At 38.3% G+C, this 20,499-nt stretch overlaps 1 protein-coding gene across 1 annotated transcript in view; it reads right to left on the bottom strand.

Moving 5' to 3' along the window:
* Positions 1–737: 737 nt before the first annotated feature.
* The window catches only part of LOC108698980 (leukocyte tyrosine kinase receptor), an 88,554-nt gene continuing 68,792 nt past the window's right edge, over positions 738–20,499 (bottom strand). Inside the window, exons 15-28 of the mRNA XM_018230838.2 lie at positions 19,085–19,267; positions 18,866–18,964; positions 17,713–17,865; positions 16,827–16,937; positions 15,508–15,694; positions 14,092–14,182; positions 12,974–13,038; positions 12,245–12,374; positions 11,567–11,664; positions 10,956–11,048; positions 8,987–9,088; positions 8,569–8,703; positions 7,135–7,225; positions 738–3,116 (exon numbers count right to left, since the gene is read on the bottom strand). Of these exons, the coding sequence (XP_018086327.2) occupies positions 2,730–3,116; positions 7,135–7,225; positions 8,569–8,703; positions 8,987–9,088; positions 10,956–11,048; positions 11,567–11,664; positions 12,245–12,374; positions 12,974–13,038; positions 14,092–14,182; positions 15,508–15,694; positions 16,827–16,937; positions 17,713–17,865; positions 18,866–18,964; positions 19,085–19,267 (1,925 nt within the window). The 3' untranslated portion in view covers positions 738–2,729. The remainder of the gene's footprint in view (positions 3,117–7,134; positions 7,226–8,568; positions 8,704–8,986; positions 9,089–10,955; positions 11,049–11,566; positions 11,665–12,244; positions 12,375–12,973; positions 13,039–14,091; positions 14,183–15,507; positions 15,695–16,826; positions 16,938–17,712; positions 17,866–18,865; positions 18,965–19,084; positions 19,268–20,499) is intronic.

Genomic DNA, 20,499 nt, shown 5'->3' with positions numbered 1-20,499 from the left:
TATTTGATCGAATGGAGTCTATGGGAGACTGACTTCCTGTAATTCGAAGCTTTATGGATAACAGGAACTGCTAAAATGAAGCTAGATCTAACTCAATCTTATGTCAATTACATCATATCCTGTGTGCCGAAAATGCATTAAAGTTTAAAAAATGCTGGAGACTTTTTTTTTTTTTTAAGCAGGATTGCCTGCAAAAGTCCTAGCTTAAATTTTTTTTGGCTTAACATTTTCCTCCAGACATTTGAGAACATATGGATCATTAATTTTACAGTGGGCTCATGTGTAGGGCATAATATTAACTCTTTTGTCTTTATTAAGGTTCCTTGGACATTTATAATAAAAAGTGTTAACTTCAAGCATTTGCACCAACATCTCTGATAAAGACGTCCATACACTAGCTAGCGCATCTTCGATATGAAATGCTTGCACGGCCGTGCCCAGGACGCAACTTCGCATATTAATGAACTAGCATAGTGGTAGCGACTGTGCAAATCGGTTGCGGACAACAATTCCCCCTTTAGTGAATCTGCCACTTTCTGCCTTTCCATAATTCAGAGCATTTTGGATAGTGGGTTTCCTGATAACGGATCCCATACCTGTATAGAACACTGAAGCATGATATCTGGGAACTTCCTACGATCTTATTCTGGTCAACATTGTACCATAATGTACCGAGCCAGAATGTGAGACCAATAAAATATCCATTTTAGAATTAAATATAACAGAAGAGAAATGTAAACGGTGAATTCCAGTTTTTATTGGCATTCATTTAGTTATCAAAATAGTATACCTGTTAAGCTGAAAAAAAAACTGGATGTCTCTTACAGCTCTTTCATATTACTGAGTGTAGTGCAAGCATGACATGATCAGGGATCCAGTAGTACTGCTCAGCTGTACACTGCAGGCTGCAAGGGCTTGGACCAGGGGCGTATCTACAGAGGAAGCAGACCCTGCAGCTGAAGGGGGACCCAGGAGGTATAGGGGGCCCTGTGAAGCCCTAATAAATGGGCCATTTTAATATGTATTGGTAAAACAGGGCAACTTCTGCATATTTGGGGGGCCCTAAAATTAATTTGCTGTGCAATAACATATAGTTACACCACTGGCTTGGACTAAAGTTGTGATTTGCAGCTACTTCTGTCAATCATTACACTTAGGTTCATATAATGTGTATGATATCAATAATAAATCATTACATCCCACTACCCAAATTGAATTGCACTCAGCAGTGTGAAACAGCTATACGGTAATTATTATACTTAAACTATTGCATCTTTTTAGATAATATGCATTGTATGCCACAGATATAAAATGTACAAATGTTGACGGCAAGCATGAAATGTTCTTAAAGCAGAAACTGTCAAAGGTCCTTCTCTGGGGGCACAACATAAAAAGGAGCCCTGCACTTGTCTGATCAAGGCAGGTGTTAGAAAGAGGCTTCCTTTGAGTCGGCATACACTGAGCCTTCCTCCCTATGCACCAAAATAGTATAAGTGTGATGTATATGGCATTTTAATAGGTGAAATTCAGCAGTAGTTTTTGCACCTAATAATTCTAAGTAGTGATGTGTGGGTTTGGGAAAACTCATCCCACACCCGACCCTAACCCTCAAAATCTTGCCATTGTAGGACCTGCACCTGACTCGTACTCCTGTCTTCTCACTCTATACACTACTTTTGTGTGCGACTCTTGTTTTAAGATCTTTGGGAGCAGTAGAGGAGTGTACTTCCCCCAGTTTGACCTACACCCAACCCTAACCCTCAATGGTTGGCCAAATATCATCCAGAACCTGCCCAACCGGTGGTCAACCGATGTGTTTTGGGTCAACCCGCACACCTCTAAGTCTAGGCTCTCGTGTACACCCATGATGCCTAGTGTATAGCAAGTATTAAATGTTTGAGAAACTATGGAGTTTCTGTGTTATAATGTTGGTAGAATACCTTTTCATTAAATTATTCAAAAGTAAAAAGCTATGCATTCAAGTCACAAACTTAAATAAATTGATCATAGCATACATATTAACCAGAAGAGTTTACTGAGTTTCCATGTAAATGTGTATGGTTTAAAAAGAATAATGCTTAAACCATGTTAAATTTCTATAAGTGTGACTTTCTATGGGAATGGATAAAGGGACTTATGCACATAAATTGTACACCCCTATTCAGTAAGCCTGTACATTATTTGATAGCATTTTATGTACCTTATTGCCATTCAGTTCACAAACAAAACCTTAAAAGTAAAATATATATATATATTTATCAGATTTTAATTTCTTAATTGTGACGGTTGAGGCCCAATCTGATGTTTTAAGAGTCTGTTAAAAACTAAAATTCACAGTGCTGTTTGGGAACATCTGAGGTCCATCCCTTCTATCAGGGGGACTGAGGCTTGGAAACCTGGGTTCCCTTCGTTAGGCCCCATGCAATGTGTTCTGGGTATCAATGACAAATTTTTAACTGAGCTCTACTTCTTTACAATATAATTTAGTAGCTTTCCACATTCACTCTGCATTGTGAAAGTGTAACATGCAGTAGCAACATTGGCCCATGGGTCTTTGACCCAAGTCCCCAGAAACCTAGCAACACTACTGTGTGTAATGTTGGCAAAAATAGAATAAGGAAAATGGTGAGTTTTCTTTGGAAATGCTAAAGACAACCAAAGAGTGGGATAAAACCCACAGTTCTAAGGTCCAAACCTGAGTCTTCACAGCGTTGCTGTTCATAAATGTGTTAACAAGTGCTCTCCATGACCCAAGAACCATAAGTTGGGTTCCAGAGGTTTTTTGACTTATTTTTCAGTTTGTGTGTTGTCTGGGGTTTTGGCTCTGTTTTTGTGCTGAGGTTTGATTGGAACCATGATCCTTCAGTTGATTCAGCAACAGTTTGCAAGCCTGTTGTCTTAATATTCCAGCCAGCAAGATTCTCTACTAATAATTCCTGAGGAGCATCTCCATGCTTTTGTTCTGTGGACTGTGTATCCAACAAAGGAGCAAGTGGTGTGCTGCTCATGATGGGGTTGATTCCATTGCAGCTTTTTGGCTGTATACTTGTGCTTCCTTCATCTTCAGGTGCTGGCCCACTTTCCACTGGCAAAGGTGTATTAATCACATCAGGATCCTGAAACATAATAGGCATTGTTACTACTGGTACTCTGTTGAAGGTGTCAATACATCCAACACCGGTGTTGTGGAAGAACAAAAATTTTAAATGATAATACATAAAAAGTCAGATTTATTAGGAGAAAAACCTGTCTCTTCAGAGTTATCAAAGGACCTTAATCCAGTTTTATGTGATAATCTATGCCGGAGATGCCCAACTTTTTTTTACACGTGAACAATTTTCAGATGAAGAAAGAGTTGAGGAGCAACACAAGCATGAAAATCATTCCTTGGTGGTGCAAATAAGGGCTTTGACTGACCATTTGGTAGCCCCATGTGGAATGGCAGCCTATAGGAGGTTCTGTTTGGCAGTATACTTGGTTAGGTCACATGAGCCAATTAACAGACAGAGTTGTGTCTTTTGCTTCCACACTTCTTCCTGTTACAGTTAGAGTTGTAGTATTTCTGGTCAGGTGATCTCTGAGACAGCACAGAGACCACCACAAAATGGTGGCTCAAGGCAAGAGATGTAAAAGGGCAATATCTACTTAAATATATATTCCAGTTTGGTAAGATTCTTTAATATGTCACTTAATATGATATGAACTTTCTGTTGCTTAAGTGTTCATTTTGGGGGTATAGTTTTCCTTTAAAGGAGAAAGGGATTTATTGCCAATAGAGTAGCTGCAACAGTGCAAGCTAGAATGCTGTATTTATTTTGTAGAATGTTTTACCATACCTGAGTAAAAAGCTCTGGAAGCTCTCTGTTTGTTTAGGATAGCAGCTGCCATATTAGCTTGGCGTGACGTCATTTCCTGCCTGAGTCTCTCCCTGCTCACTTATAGCTCTGGGCTCAGACTACAGCAGAGAAGGGGGGGAGAGAGGAACAAACTGAGCATGCTCATGCCCAGGGCAAAGAGGTTTAAGATGAAGGCAGGAAGTCTGATACAGAAGCCCATGTGTACACAATAGAAGGAAAGAAATGCTGTGTTTCTTTTGACAGAGGACTCAAAGCAGCATTACTTTGAGGGTTTACTGGTGTATTTATACCTTTCTGATAAGGCTTTCTTAGTTTTAACCTTTCCTTCTCCTTTAAGGGTCAGTGCAAATTATTAAGCATAAAAAGAGGCGGGTGTGTCAATTAAGCTGATGCTAACTTCATTGATTTCAGAGCTGCCATGTATTAATAATCTAAATTTTACAGAATATTATGCATCGGTCCCTAAGCTCAGGTAACTGACTTCAGCACAGAGCATGTGCAACGATTCAGCAGAAAAGAAAATAAGAATCAACAAAATTCACAGAACTTCACTGCAAAAGGGCTGTAGTTGCCTTAGGCTGGAACATCAGGCCAAATAATCTGGGCTCATTTATAAACAGTGGGCAAATATACTCCTGCACAGTAACCCACTGCAAACAATTGGATGTTTGCTTTCAGTTCTCAACCTGCCACTCGGAAAAAAGCTAATCACTGATTCATTGCTATTGGTTACTTCTTAGGTTCAAATTTGCCACTGTTTATAAATGAGCATAACTGTGGAACACATGTGCCTAGGGTTGCCACCTGGCCGGTATTTTACCGGCCTAGCCGGTAAAACACCTGCCAGGGCCGGGGCCGGTATTACAAATTACCGGCAGCTACATTGCCGGTAAATTTGTAATACCAGCCCGCAGGGCCGATTTACCCTCCTTGCCCCCCTAGGCCCAGCTACTGTGCCGCCCCCCCCCGCACGCATTTTCTGGATGTGAATCTTTTTCCAATCAGGACATTTATGCAAAAGTGGATCAGATGGATCAACTAGCAGTTAGGCTTGTTTGAGATATATCTATATATATTCTCTATATATAGACACCTTTTTATACATAGATGCAGAGAGAGATGTGTCCCTTGTTTTGATAAGTTTGTCAATTGTGCTACAGTGGGCAGCCGCAGCATCAGTTAAATATTTATTATAAAATAAAAAAGTCAAATCTTGGCAGCATCATAATCTTTGTAGTTCCTATTTCTCAGCAGACATTATCCCTTATAATACATGAGTGATACTCCGAGTTCCCTGTATAACTCAGCTTGCAGCCTTGTGCCTTTATATGGTCACAGAACAACCCCTCAGTGACTTCTAATATCCTTATCATTTACAGTAGGGGGTACATTATCCATTATAATACATAAGTGATACTCAGAGTTCCCTGTATAACTCAGCCTGCAGCCTTGTGCCTTTATATGGCCATAGAACCCCCTCAGTGACTTCTAATATCCTTATCATTTACAGTAGGGGGTACATTATCCCTTATAATACATGATGATACTCCGAGTTCCCTGTATAACTCAGCCTGCAGCCTTGTGCCTTTATATGGTCACAGAACAACCCCGTCAGTAACTTCTAATATCCTTATCATTTACAGTAGGGGGTACATTATCCATTATAATACATAAGTGATACTCAGAGTTCCCTGTATAACTCAGCCTGCAGCCTTGTGCCTTTATATGGCCATAGAACCCCCTCAGTGACTTCTAATATCCTTATCATTTACAGTAGGGGGTACATTATCCCTTATAATACAAGAACTGAAATGGTTTTCATTTTGTAGGAAGCAGGAAAGGGACATAAAAAAATCTGTAACAGGTTTAGAAGTTAGAACACTTGTGATTCTGCACCTCCAGCAAATCTGCAAGTTGACTATGACATATTTCTCTACATGGCCGATATACAGCAGATCTGCAGGGGAAATATTAAATGTACATACCAGGAACAGATCACCTTGCTGGGACACACGCAGCACAGCAGAGGCAGCAGCAGCACGAGCACAGAGAGGAGTGGGAGGGGGCGGAGCCACAGCGGGAGATAGGCTGGAGGAGCGGTCCTAAAGTCAGCCGGATCTATCAGGAGCAGCCGACTTACACAAGATGTTAGGGGGCGCCTTCTTGCCGCCCCTAACATCTTGCCGCCCTAGGCCCGGGCCTAGGGGGCCTTTCCCTAAATCCGGGCCTGCCGGCCCGGCCCTGGACGGCCGATGAAAACTTAAATTTTGGTCGGCTTCGGGAGGTGGCTCCGCCCCTTTTGTGACACTACTCTGCATGGCCCTGCCCCTTTTGTGATGCTACTCCCCATGGCTCCACCCCTTTTGAGACACCCCTCATCTGCTCCGCCCCTTTTGCGTCACACCCTGCCCCTTTTCCGCCCCCCACCATGGCCGGTCATTTTTTTTTTTAAAAGGTGGCAACCCTACATGTGCCTTAATTCTTTTGTTAAACTTTAGTTATTTTTCCTTTAAAGGAGACGTAAAGCAGGTTGTACAGTAGAGAGCCACTCCTGAGGCCACCCTCCCCAACTACTCCATCAGACTCTCAAACTGTGTCCCTGCTTCCTTTGCCCCGACATTCTGTTGGAAAACAACAGACAGAGATTGTTCCAGTGGATGTTACTTAATGCAGGGAGGGTTTATTGTTGCTTAGCAATGTGATGTCATGTTTGACCTGTAACCCTGTGTGTTTTTCTTCTTCCTTTTCCTGTGTATATTCTCTATGAAAAGTTCCTGTTACAGACATGTTATGCTGAGTTCTATAAACAACCAAGTTACTGTTCACATGCAGTTCAGATCAGCTCTCTAATAACACATTCTGAGTTGCACAGCTGTGTTGCCATCTGTAACCAAATACGGTGGCTGACAAACCTACTGCTTAGGTAACAGCCAGAGTATGTGCTGTGAATCAGCAGAAAAGAAGATGGGGCTATTAGTTGCAGATCTTAAAGGGCAGTGGTGGCCTTAAGCTTGTACAGAATACCAAACAATAAGGTGTATCATATCCAGCCTAATTCCTTGTTATATTTTAAATCTCCATTAACTCCTGGTAAAATAAATTCATAAACAAAACTTTTTCTAAATTAACAGCAAAGGTGATTTAAAGTAGACTTTAGTATTTTTGAACACAAAGAGATGCATCGCTTTATTTAATATTTTTCATTAAAGTACTCCCCTTGAAGGTGATATTATTTTACACCAATGGCATCTTCTTATAATCTGACAGAGCCACATACCTGTGTACAGTAACTGATCCTTTCTAGAATTGTGGAGAAGTTGGGTCTATGCTCTGGTGTATGCTGCCAACACTGAGTCATTATACGGTATCTGACAAAATAGAAAAAAAACAAATATAACAGAGTGCTTATTAATGAGTCACCTAAAAAGCAAAGCAGAAAATAAAGGATGTTCTTTTAGCAATGTTTTGAAATAGAGGGGCATCAGAATTTAATTTTGGCCCATTTTAATTTACCATTTTCATGTTGTTATATGTTATAGTCAGAATAATACTAAATCTTAATGAATCTAGTATTGAAGTAAGGGCCAAAGGATTTCTTGGGCATAAAATGAACAGCAGGCTTAGGCCAAGTATGATTGCTTATTACTACAACACATAATGCTTGAGTCGCAGTGTCGGACTGGCCCACAGGGAAACCAGGAAAACTCCCGGTGGGCCCAGGTGTCAGAGGGTCCTCATGCTGCTAAACTTTTGGTCTATTTCATGGCCATTCCCTATTTCTATGAGAACAAAGAGGCTAAAAAGATGGAATAATTGATTATAGTATAAAGAAAACAAACTAGGAGAATAGAGGTTGATTGAGGAGATGAAGAATATTAGTACTGAGAGTGGACCCCTGGTCTAAGGTTTTATGGTGGGCCCCTGGTCTAAGGTTTTTGGGTGGGCCACTGGTGTCCCAGTCTGACACTGCTTGAGTTTTATGAGGACGTATTGTTATTGCTATTGTTATTGCTCATCTTTCTATTTAGGGCTCTCCTTTTCAAATTCCAGTCTCTTATTCAAATAAAAGCATGGTTGCTAGCCGGCTAGGGTAACTTTAGCATTCAGATTGCTGAAATTGTAAACTGAAGAGCTACAGAATAAAAAGCTAAATAACTCAAAACCCACAAACAATAAAAATGAAATCAATTGGAAATTGTCTCAGAATATCACTCTCTACATCATACTAAAAGTTAATTGAAAGGTGAACAACCCCTTTAAGTCTGCTAAAAATCATTTAAACGTCATTCGTCGGGGAAATGCTGAATCTTTCTCTCTGGATCCCATCTAAATCTGAACCATTGAGTTGGGCAGAAATTGCTGACTCTAGGGCAAGAATTGCCAAATCGAATTCTGGATTTGGTATATCTCTAGTTACCATAAAGTATAAGTTGATGTTTTATTTCTACAAAGGAAGAGTAAATCATTTTTAAAAATTAGAATTATTTGTTAAAAATGGACAATATGAGAGATGGCCTTGAAAACTTTCTGAATAAGGGGTTTTCTGATAAGGGATCCAATAAATAAATAACCCCCTATGTGATGTTTACTACTCATCAGAGGATGCTCCTCTTAATTCTTATTAGTTTTTAGACTTATGACGTTGTTTGCATAAAATGTTTAATTGTAAACAACTAACATTCAGCAGTACCAGAGTAGATCAAATACTCACACTGGCCCTGGGCAGTTCTTAGGGGGGTCCATGCGCCCACCACTGGTGACATATTCCAGCACTTCCTGGTTAGTTTTGCATGGGTATGGCATGTAGCCCAAAGAGAAGATCTCCCAGAGTAGAACTCCAAAAGACCTGTCAAAAAAACAATGCAAATTGAATTAATTGACACAACTTAGAATCACAGTAATCTAATCTGTCTCCAGGCTTTCTTCAAATTTTTATTTTCATGCTTATTTCTTTAACCCCAAATGCTTCTCATTTTCTTTCATGTTTATTGTATTAATCCTTCCTGAAATCATATTATCGGAAGACTGCTTACGTTTTAAAAAAGTAATTAATAAAGTGCACAGAATATTATCTACACAATTTTTGTGGTCAGTCAAATTTCCCATTACAGAAATAACTCTTCAATTACCAAGTGTCTGTTTTAGAGGTGAAGACTCCCTCTAGAAAAGCCTCTGGTGGCATCCACTTCACTGGTAGCATGGCTCTCCCCCCTTTTCGATAGTAGCTTGCTCTGGAACACATATCCTGCATTAGCAATGACTACTCGGCACCCTATCCTTAGCAACAACAATACATTTCGTAATTCATTGCCAATGATTTTTTTAATGATAAAACTTGACATGGGCCAAAATTATATCATTTATTTCTAATGGTTCCCAGGAAAAGTGGCGACAATTTATAAATCATTTTTATATTGTGTAAGGAGAGTTACATAATACCATTACAAACCACTGGAATTCTACTGTGTTATGCTGCCTAATTGCTTTTAAAGTCAGTGACAGTTTAAAAACTCCGGTTCCTGGGGTGATAGTTACATTAGATAGCTGCAATGCAGTTTTACTATTAAAAAGGTCAAGTTTAAAGTTACATTTCTTAGCAAAGTTTATATGATATGTTATTGTTCCTAGGAACAAACTGGGAACAATTAGAGTCAGGAAGGAATTTTCCCCCTCTAAGGCAAATTGGAGAGGCTTCAGATGGGTTTTTTGCCTTCCTCTGGATCAACTGGAAAATAGGTAGTTAAAAAAAAAAAAAAAAAAAAAAAGGTTGAACTCGATGAACATGTGTCTTTTTTCAACCTTAGTTACTATGTTACTATGTTACTATGTAATTGGTCTTGCAGGGACTGTTTAGTGCAGTCCTTGGTTATCCAGGAAGCATCTCTGTGCCTTGGTTTAGCCAATCCATAAAGTCAAGTAAACAAAGTAATATTAACTTACAAGTGTCCAACTCTTATGGTGTGAGAGATCAGCTTGCTTATGTTGGCTACGGCCAGGATCCAGGTTCAGTTAGAACTACACTATGCACTGGTTTGGGGCTGCAAAATATAGTCTCTTATACGTCCTTTTTGTAATATAAGGTTTAATGTAGGGATGCACCCTAACTAGGAATCGGTTCGGGATTTGGCCTTTTTCAGCAGGATTCGGATTCGGCTGAATCCTTCTGCCTTTCCAAACCAAATCCTAATTTGCATTTGCAAATTAGGGGTGGAGAGGGACTTCACATGACTTTTGTCACAAAACAAGGAAGTAAAAAAAAAATTCCCCTTCCCACCCCTAATTTACATATGCAAATTAGGATTCAGTTCAATATTCGGCCAAATCTTTCACGAAGGATTCGGTGCATCCCTAGTTTAAGGATTATAAAGGTATACTTCTAATCACATAATCCAACCTTTTATTCCTCAAAACAGTTATTAATTCCGTATGCAATGACCATTATGACGGTATCCTTAAGTAGATGGAACGCTTTTCTTCCAAAACAGTCCATAACTGCTGGTACAGAAGAATTTGTAGAGATAAATCACTTGGAATTGGAATATACCCATAGGAATATACCCATAGAGGGAAAGAGTTACCAAAGGTGATATTTTTATACCAGGGATTAAAAAGTAGTTTACTTACTTAACTACAGTACATAAAGTGCTTTTATAAATGTACCTAGCTTTAAAGAGAGGTGTACACATGATGGCATTCATCATCAGCAGACACAAGTATATGTTAGAACAGGGATCCCCCATCTTTATTATTAGTGACCCACATTCAAATGTAAAAAGAGTTGAGGAGCAACACCAGCATGAAAAAGTCCCTTGGGTGCCAAATAATGGCTGTGATTGGCTATTTGGTAGCCCCTATGTGGACTGGCAGTCTACAAGAGGCTCTACTTGGCACTATACTTAGTTTTAATGCAATTAAAACGTGCTTTTAAACCAGGAATTCAAAAATAAGCACCTGCTTTGAGGACCCTGAGAGCAACATCCAAGTGGTTTGAGAGCAACATGTTGCTCACGAGCTACTGGTTGGGGATCATTGTGTTAGAACATAGCCATTATTAACCAGCTTTAAAACAGACGGGCATAACCCACCTTGATTACATACCTGTAAATGTCCCGTGCCATTCCAAAGTCACCAATTTTAGCCACACGCTCTGTCCCACTGTACGTTAGAAGGCAGTTTCTGGCTGCTATGTCCCTGAATAGGAAATTGTTTTTATTTATTATGTTGTCTGTTGATATAAATACAGATATAGAAATATGAATTATTGCTCTATCTGTATTAAGTTTTTAGTATGGGTCAGCATCAGGGTCATATTTACCATATAGGCACTCTAGGGCTTGTGCCTAGGACAGCAATTTTAGGGGGGTGCCTTTATGGTAAGTAAAATTTTCTGCAAAAAAACCCTGTTCTCCCACCTCCACTAGATACTTCTTCACTAAATCCGCTCACAGTGGGGGACCAGTCTAATGGAAGTGATTTAATGCTTACGTGAATTACATAATTTTGTAATACGCGCGCACCAATAGGCCGCACTAAGGGTCCGGTGCCTAGAGCAGCACTGGACCAAATTACAGCCCTGGTCAGCACTTTTTTTTGTTGCAAATTACCATAGCTCATTGATTGCCTTAAAAAACCTTGACACCTGCAGATATTCAATGGCTGTGATCATCATTTAATTATAAAAGGCATGCGTAATTATGTTATTTCCCTACCTGTGGATAAAGTGGTTCTCCTCTAGGTATTTGCAGCCACAAGCTATATCTCTGGCCACATTCAGCAGATCTAGCATGGATAAGGTAGAAGGTTGGTTCTAGAAAAAAAGAACAAGAATATGCAGACTACATTATTGCGAAATGTATCATTTTCTAATAATGATAATAATCATTTGTGCAACAGTCTATAACACTACAGGAGGGATATGGCCTAAGTACAGATGAGGTATAGGCAGGCTAACGAATCAGATTTATCAAAATGTGAAAGTAGAGCTCATCGCAAGTTGCGGGCAGGAAGGCGGAAGGGAGATCTCAGCCCAAACCTGCCTGGGTTCCAGAATGTGCAAATATCGACACATACTCATTCAAACCACGAGTCCTGTACATTTTGGTCTGGTCTGCACATCACTTATTGTAGTTTGAAATATTTTATCTGGTTTTCACAATAAACCATAAAAATCAATATGATAACAAATAGTATGCAGAATAAGAAGATTAATACAATGACATATTATACAGAATGTATAATTTACAACATCACTTATTGAAATGTTAAAGTATTCAAACAGTAGGAGTAGCTTACAATTCACAAATGTCAGCATATTTTAATTTTACTAAGCTCTGCCCCATCATGAACATATTCAAGTGCAGTATAGAGGCAGTTTAATGATAACTTACAACCCACGGACGATTCTGCCTGAGGAAGCTCTTCATGTCCCCACCTGACATAAGCTCCAGCAGGATAAAACGAGGAAGGGTTTGGAGACTCACTCCAATACAGCGCACAATATTCTGGTGATTGAATTTACTGTGTTAACACGAAAAGAAGCAAGGAATGTACAGTTAGGGTTGTCTCTTTGTATAGAATATCTATTTACAAATTAAATTTAAGAAAATCCTTTCATCTGTATATTGTCCTTTAAATATCATAAACTGCACATTCATGCAGAAGTGTAGGAGCTACTGTACTGATTGCTTCAGATGAAGAATTTTCCACAGAACACTATTACTGGGCAGAAAAGCCAGCACTCCCGATGTAATTTAGCCCTGCTTTGGTACAAATTCAGGATTTATTTGTAATTTCTAATGACAGCTTTGCCAGTACAGAATGCTTATGTTTACTAGAGCTGCTTTTACACCATGGGGCTGATTTACAGTGATATATTGCGCCTGTTCATTTGCCCATACCAACCAATCAGATCTTTTGTTTTAAAATATATTGCTCATTGGCACGTGGAGACCTATGTACAGTACATTGCTGTAGTAGGCACTGTCCAACAGAAGTGAGAATTGCCTGGAATTTTTTATACTCAGGAGACTCTTAATTATTTAAATTATATCCAATATAAAATACTACATTAGATACAAGGTGAAATGAGAATGCACTATAAATAGCCCTCAATTTACCTGATTATCAGAGCTTCCATGAGAAAGTCCATTTCATCTTGTTCAGAGCAGATTTCTGGTAGTGTCTGTAAATGCAATACATTGTTTTATGGAAGACAATAGTATATATACCTAAAGGCCTTTACTTTTCAGGCACTGACATCCATGGATCGAGTTATATGTTTAGTGGATTACATTTCGTTTTGTTTATGCACTAAGCGACTAAGGAGTGCTGATAGACTTCTGATTATAGACTTCCAAATATAGCTACACTTACTTGTTTGTATGCTTCTGGACAATCACTTGTAAAAATCTATCCATGAAATATTTTTGTTTTTCATAACAAATATGAGATAGAGACACAGTGGGTGACAGTCTAATCCCCTTTCCTTTCTTATTAAAGCTCTGGTAAAGCAATATCTCCAGATATGTCAGAAAAAATTAAGCTTTTAGTGATGTAAGAAATGCCTCTTGAGATATGGCAGTGAAAAATGGAGACCTTGCCCTATAAAGGGTATAAGGCTATAAAAGGTACTTTAAAAAATAATAATGCACGTAAAAAGAGTCTCTAAAAATAATTTCCGATCATTTTAGGGGCAGGTAAAAGGTTTTTACTATGTTGCTCTTCCCCAGGCAACATAAGCTGATATTTATATTCTAAAAATGGCATTTGCCTCAAACAGGGAGCAGACATATAAGAAAATGTAGCTTGTGTATAGTGTAGTGCATATATTTCCATAATTTCCACTTATGCAAGGTTCCAGGAAGGTTATGTATCATACACAGTATCATTCTCTATAGAAATTGCTAGCAGGGGCAAAAACTCACTTTACATTAGACACTTTTCAAGGAAAGAAGGCAACCAGACTATCAATAAAATCCCTATAATTAAACACACTATTTTAGATAGAACAAATAAATCTATAAATACCGTGAAGTCTATAAAATATGCACTTTATTTATGGAGTTATATGTGCTGCACTAACATAATTTTGTACATTGTGTTAACAGTAATGCACAGCATGTTGAGTCACCTACTATATATATAATAGGTGACTCACTGTTCTCTGCAATAATATTTAGTGCAATATATGTAAATAATAAAATTAAGGATCCATACGGCATACAATATACTTTACCTTTATAGCTACTTGGAGCGGGTTTGGATCTCCAGAAATCCCAACAACCATCCCCTCGTAAACCTCACCAAAAGCACCATGACCCAGGGCTCTACAAGGAATAAAACAACATAGGGCAGCTTACAACATTGTTGAAAAGGAAGGTACTGCTAGCAGGGGGCATTGGTGTGAATGAAGTACAGGTATGGGATGTGTTATCCAGAAACCCATTATACAGAAACCTATGAATTACGAAACGGGCATCTCCCATAGATTCCATTTTAATCAAATAATTGAAAGTTTTATCTTTTTGTCTGTAATAATAAAACAATAGCTCACACTTGATCCCAACTAAGATATAATTAATCCTTATTGGAGGCAAAAGAATCCTATTGAGTTTAATGAATGTTTGAGTTATTTTTAGTAGACTTAAGGTATGGAGATTCATATTACAGAAAGACTGCTTACCGGGAAAACTCCAAGTCCCGAGCATGCTGGATAACAGATCCTATACCTGTACTCCTTTACCAGGCCCCTTTACTCATGGAGTCTTGAAAGACAGTATAGTTAGGAACCCAGGGCCCAAACTCTTTTATATCACTGGGCCTCAGAAATTTAAGCAGGTTTCTAAAGGGTAGCCTGGCCTCATGTCAGGGCTTTTAGTGGTAAGAGTTGAGGATTTATATTTATGGTGGGTAGTAATCAACAACAGAATGGCCCTAAACCTCATCTTTAGTGATGCTATTGTTGTGGTCAGTCAGTTTTTAGATTCTCTTTAAGTGATCGAATAGCAATACAAAGAATAGTGCACTTTGGCAGACTAATTTAATGCGTTTGCTCCAGGCCTAGTTGCACACTTTAACCAATCATTTGTTTCCTTTCAGTAAGGGTTAAGTAAAGGTTGGTTCCTTTCAGCAAGCAGTTGAGGTCCAGTGCCTGGGGGTGGCACTGGACAGAAAAACATTTTTGGGGTTATCATAATGTAGAGGGTCCAATACTATACAGGTGCTTTATGTATCACCATATACATGAGTTGTCAATCAATATCAGATGATTCATATATAGTGATGGGCGAATAAATTCGCCAGGCGCAAATTCGGGCCGAATAAATTTGCGAAATTGCAGCGAAAATTTGCCCGTGAAAAATCCACTGCGTCAAAAAAAATTTCGGACGCTCATTGACCTTAATGCATTTGGATAAAATAATCGTGCGTATAAAAATTGTCCCGGGCGTCAAAATTGTTTTGACGCTCAATGCGTTTTTCGAATTTTTCACCCGTCACTTTTCATATTCACTGTATATGTTTTACTGATATTCACAGACACTTGTAAAATGATACAGTAACATTATTAATTAGATTTTAATTGAATTTTATGTAATCATTGGCTATCTTGATATTGTTAGATGGTACATAGCCATATTAATACTTTCCCTACCTAAGCAGAGTAATGTTCTTGCGAGGAACTTCCTTCAGTTCACTCAGGCTGGCTCCCTTCCCTGCAAAACAGTAGTTAGGGTTGTAGTCTGTCATGATGATAGAACTACGGATCTTGCTCAGTTTGTACTCTGTGCTCTGCAGTCGCACCCGTGCTCCTTCCAGCTGTTTCTTCTTACGGTGGTAAACTGTGATAAAGAATGAGACAGTGTGTCAGGAATTTGGATTCTAAGTGAAGAAAGAATTTCTTTTACGTTATACCATGTCACAGTATATATTGTGCCATTTGGTAATAATGACTTAAGGTTTCATGAGTTGCCCGAATTATTACAAAAAAGGAAAACAACGTCTGAATCATAAATCCGGCATGCAGTTTGCATTAGGGGTTGACAAGTCAGAGTAGCAATAGAGCTCAGCAGATGAGGGCCAATTTTGAGCTCTAGCACCCTGTAGGTATAGGGGCAGCTCTGTCTATTTGGTAACCATCCAAAACTACATTTCCAAGTACAGGTATGGGACGGGTTATCCTGAAAGCTCGGAACCTGCAGTTTTCCAGATTTGGATCTTCATACCTTAAGCCTACTAGAAAATCAAGTAAACATTAAATAAACCCAATAGGCTGGTTTTGCTTCCAACGAGGATTCATTATATCTTAGTTGGGATTACGTACAAGCTACTGTTTTATTATCACAGAGAAAAAATCATCTTGAAAAATGTGGATTAGTTGTATAAAATAGAGTCTATGGGGTATATTTATCAAAGAGTGAAGTTAGAGATCACCACAGTCCTCTAGAGTGAAATTCCGCCACTCTCCATTCATTTCTGTGGGATTTTTAAAAGAGTATTTATCAATGGGTGAAAGTGAAAGGTCATCCTTTGATAAATACGCCTTTCAAAATCCCATAGAAATGAATGGAGAGTGGCGGAATTTTACTCTAGCACTGTGGTGATCTCTAACTTCTATGGGAGACGGCCATCCCGTCATTCAGAAGTTGCCAGATAAAGGATCTCATACGTGTATAACTACAATCCCATGATGTATGTGAAATAAATATTTGGAATAGATAGATTGTTGAATGTTCTAACACCTTTCGGAAGTCAAGAGAGACCTTTGACTTCATTTTATGAAGAATAGATATTTCTTCACGTATATAAGATTGCAATTGCAATTCTAAGATCTTATTGTTAAGGGCATCGAAAACAAAAACACAGTTAAATGTGCAGAATAACAATTAAATGCATTTAAAGCCTTTTATTGTTTTTAGTCACCAGGACTTTCATTGTTATAAAGGGACTTGACAATAGAGAGTTGAGACGTACCAAACGACAGGCTTCCACAAGCAAAGATGACACCAAGAATGACCGTCGCTATAAGGACAGCAAGAATCAGTGAGAGTGGGAGCTGCTTCTCAGCCATTGGCCATTTTGGAACTGAAAATAAAACAAAGCCACACAATTTAAGATTCAGTGATAAAACAGAATATTATAAATATATATAAATATTTTTTTTATATAGGGGTATAAATATCAAAAGGTGACGAGATGAGATTCCCTATAAAATGCACAAAACTCCATTTCACATGTAGAAACAGTTACTGGATTTCTAGAGAAATTAGAGGCGCATCTTTGCTTTTCTTTTTTTTTTTCTTTTTTCAAGAAACATCTTCATTCAGCCTTAAAGCTTTTTCCATTTCAAATAACTCACTCCAGCTGTTATATATATAATACACAAATGCCATAAATATCTTGTAAATTATATCCTTATAAACGGTGAGTTCTGATGTCATTTCTGTCACATGACTCACTGAAACTTGTGTATTATAATAAATAAAGTACCCCCTGCTGCAAAATATGAGGATATTAGAAGTTACCTTGGAGTTCCATGACCTGTATTTTATATGGTCATGAAACTCCTCGGTAACTGATAATATCCTTATATTTTACAAGAGGGGGCACTTTATTCACTATATATTGTTGTCCTAGTAGAAAATTATTAGGATGGTGGAAGAAACTTCAATAAATGGCTACTCTCTCTGATCCGGCAAACTGCCTCCCAAAATACTGAAATCTTTATTTAGTTGCATCATGAGACAACAATAATGGCTATTTGTGAAACAGATTCAATAAATATTCTGTGCAGCTTTGAGGACACCAGTTAACAGTGTTTTAGGTTATCTTCCATACTATTATAAGAATATCAGCTTACCTATACAGGTTGTGTTATCGCTGGCGAGCACAGTCCCAATGTCACAAAGACATACAACATTCCTGCTGATTGGGTCTCTCTTGCAATTGTCATTATGACAGTGGCTACAGTTTATGAAAACTTTAATTTGCACTTCTCCGTGGCTCTCCATAGCTTAAAGCAAACAAATGAAACATTATGATAACACAGTAGCTCCTCTGCTCTCACCTATATCAATAGATTTAAAGGTCGTTAATGCCTTTTGTGCAAACAGAGATTGTTTGTCTATATATTACAATATATATACATCTGCTGGCTATCTGAGTCATCCCTGGCCTGCGTTGTACTAAACTCATTTTCTTGTAATTTAATAAGAGATGAAACATAAAGCGCATCTGTTCCGTGTCCGCAGAGGATCAATATGTAGGCACAAGAATGTAGTTTCATTTTATAGAAGTTAAAAGAACAGTGACACGATTCAACTGTGTGTGGAATTTTATCCTGAGTGAAAACATAACGTTATGGGGGTTATTTACTAAAACTCGAATTTATCTTATATTTTTATTAAACCAAGCTTCACCAAACTCCCATCCATAATTTGATCTTTTTTATTAATAAAATAACTCGAAAAGATCGGTCAGAAAAAAAACTTGATAAAATTGATTGAAAACCTGAATATTACAAATTTTGCGTATTTGACACCAGAATCGCTCAATTTTTCTGGGTTATCGCCCAAAAAACCCCCAAATTTTTTTGATTATCGGACAAAACCCAGCACAAATTTTAAAATGTAAAAGAGACATCTCCCAGTGACTTCTAAATGATCTCGGCAGATTTGAGATGGCGGATATTTGGATTCGGACCATTTGCAGCATCTGGGTATAATAAATTGTGAAAATTTTTCTTTTTTTCCACAAAAAATTCAAGTCCATAAAAACCTGGACCAGAAAAAATGGTGGTTTAGTAAATAACCCCCAATGTTTCTGAGTTCTTTTTTGAAAAACCTGTGATTATAGTCATTTTTTTATGGTTAGGTGTTTTGATTCAGTGGACAACAGTACACACAATAGCACAACACTGAGGACAAAGCCAGCTTCCATATCCAGTTCAGCTAAAAGCCTCACATGTAATTCTGGGCATGGACTATGATTTTATATGTGAAAAGTGAGCTTACCAGCTAAAGGATGCAGGAAGATTTTTACAGATGGGTGAAAAAATGAGACACCGTACTGTCCATCAGAAAAGATTTCATCCAGTTCAGATGCGTTACCACCTACGAGAAAAATGTTTAAAAATGTGAATATCAATTTGTGATATGGAAACATAGTATCAGTACATCCAAAACCTTTATACAGTTTACCATTAGTGGTGATTTATAGCTATATGGCCATACCTTGGTAGCCCCCTCCTCCACCACCGGAGGTGCAGGGACCTCCTCCACCACCAAATCCACCAGATGTATACCACTGTAGTTTTGTTATTGCTCTGTAGCAGGACTGACCTCCTTCTGCCCCAAATACAAGCGATTTTCCAGCCATAGGTAACTCAGTTATGTCATTCCATCCACCCCCTCCACCTAAACAGTGGTCAAATGTAGAGTTATTAATTAAAGAACAGTTCTGGTTCTGCCATGATCATACTTCCATAACACCTTCATCAACAAGTTTTACATCTAGAAGAAGCAATAGAATGAAGGTGATCAAATACAGGAGATAGTTACAATAGGTAAGAACAGGAGAATAAAACATTGTTTATATTAAACTCTACTGTTCTACTGTATAGTACAGGTATAGGATCTGTTTTCCAGAAACCGAATAAAGCTTCGAATTATGTGAACGCCATCTCCCATAGACTCCATTTTAATCAAATAATTAATTTTTTAAAAATTGATTTCCCTTTTCTCTGTAATAATAAAACAGTACTTTGTAGTTGATCCCAACTAAGATCTAATCAATTCTTATTTGAGGAAAAACAATCCTATTGAGTTTATTTAATGGTTACTTGATATTTAGAAGACATAAGGTATGGAGAATTAAATTGCGGAAAAATCCCTTATCCAAAAAACCCCATGCCATGTCCCAATCATTCTGGATAACATGTCCATACCTGTATTTTTTTATTAAAATCATAGCCTATATATCAGAATTCTGGTCAAATATGCCAAATATTTGTTTTGATGCCCACATAGCCTGCATACCTAGCACTGTTGGGACCCCTGGGAATAATTACCAGAGGAGAGTTTCACCTGTGCTTTAACAATAAGCAATTCACTGGGGTTCATTTATCAACACTGGGCAAATTTGCCCATGGGCAGTAACCCATGACAACCAATCAAACTGCAGCATTCATTGTTCTACAAGCAGCTGGCTTTTAAAAGCTAATCACTGATTGGTTGCTATAGGTAACTGCCCATGGACAAATTTGCCCAGTGTTGATATATGAGCCCCACTGTCTTCATGTCTTCACTGGCACATGGCTTCCTGAGAGGTTAATTAGGCAATAGTGAAAAGTCCTTCCATTTCACCGCCTTATATTGCCCCTAGCATTTGAATTCATCTACTGCACATGGGTACATTTGCATTACATTAGCATTAACACGTGTGTGTTTTAATGACAGCATCATAGGTGTCATATTAAAGATATTAAAAAGACCAAGCTTTCAGGTCAGCAACACTTCGCTAACATTCTAAACTTCAAAAAAAATCTTTTGCATCGAAAGCCAGCTATTAGCAGTCCAAAGTGGCTCACATATCAAAAACCACAAACACTGTTTTCATTCAATTCAGGCAACCGCAATGAAGTGGTTTT

The sequence above is a fragment of the Xenopus laevis genome, chromosome 8L (genome assembly GCF_017654675.1).
Source record: "Xenopus laevis strain J_2021 chromosome 8L, Xenopus_laevis_v10.1, whole genome shotgun sequence".
Classification (NCBI taxonomy): Eukaryota; Metazoa; Chordata; class Amphibia; order Anura; family Pipidae; genus Xenopus; species Xenopus laevis.
The sequence above is the reverse complement of the archived record's forward strand: the minus strand, read 5'-3'. Positions and strand labels throughout refer to the sequence as shown.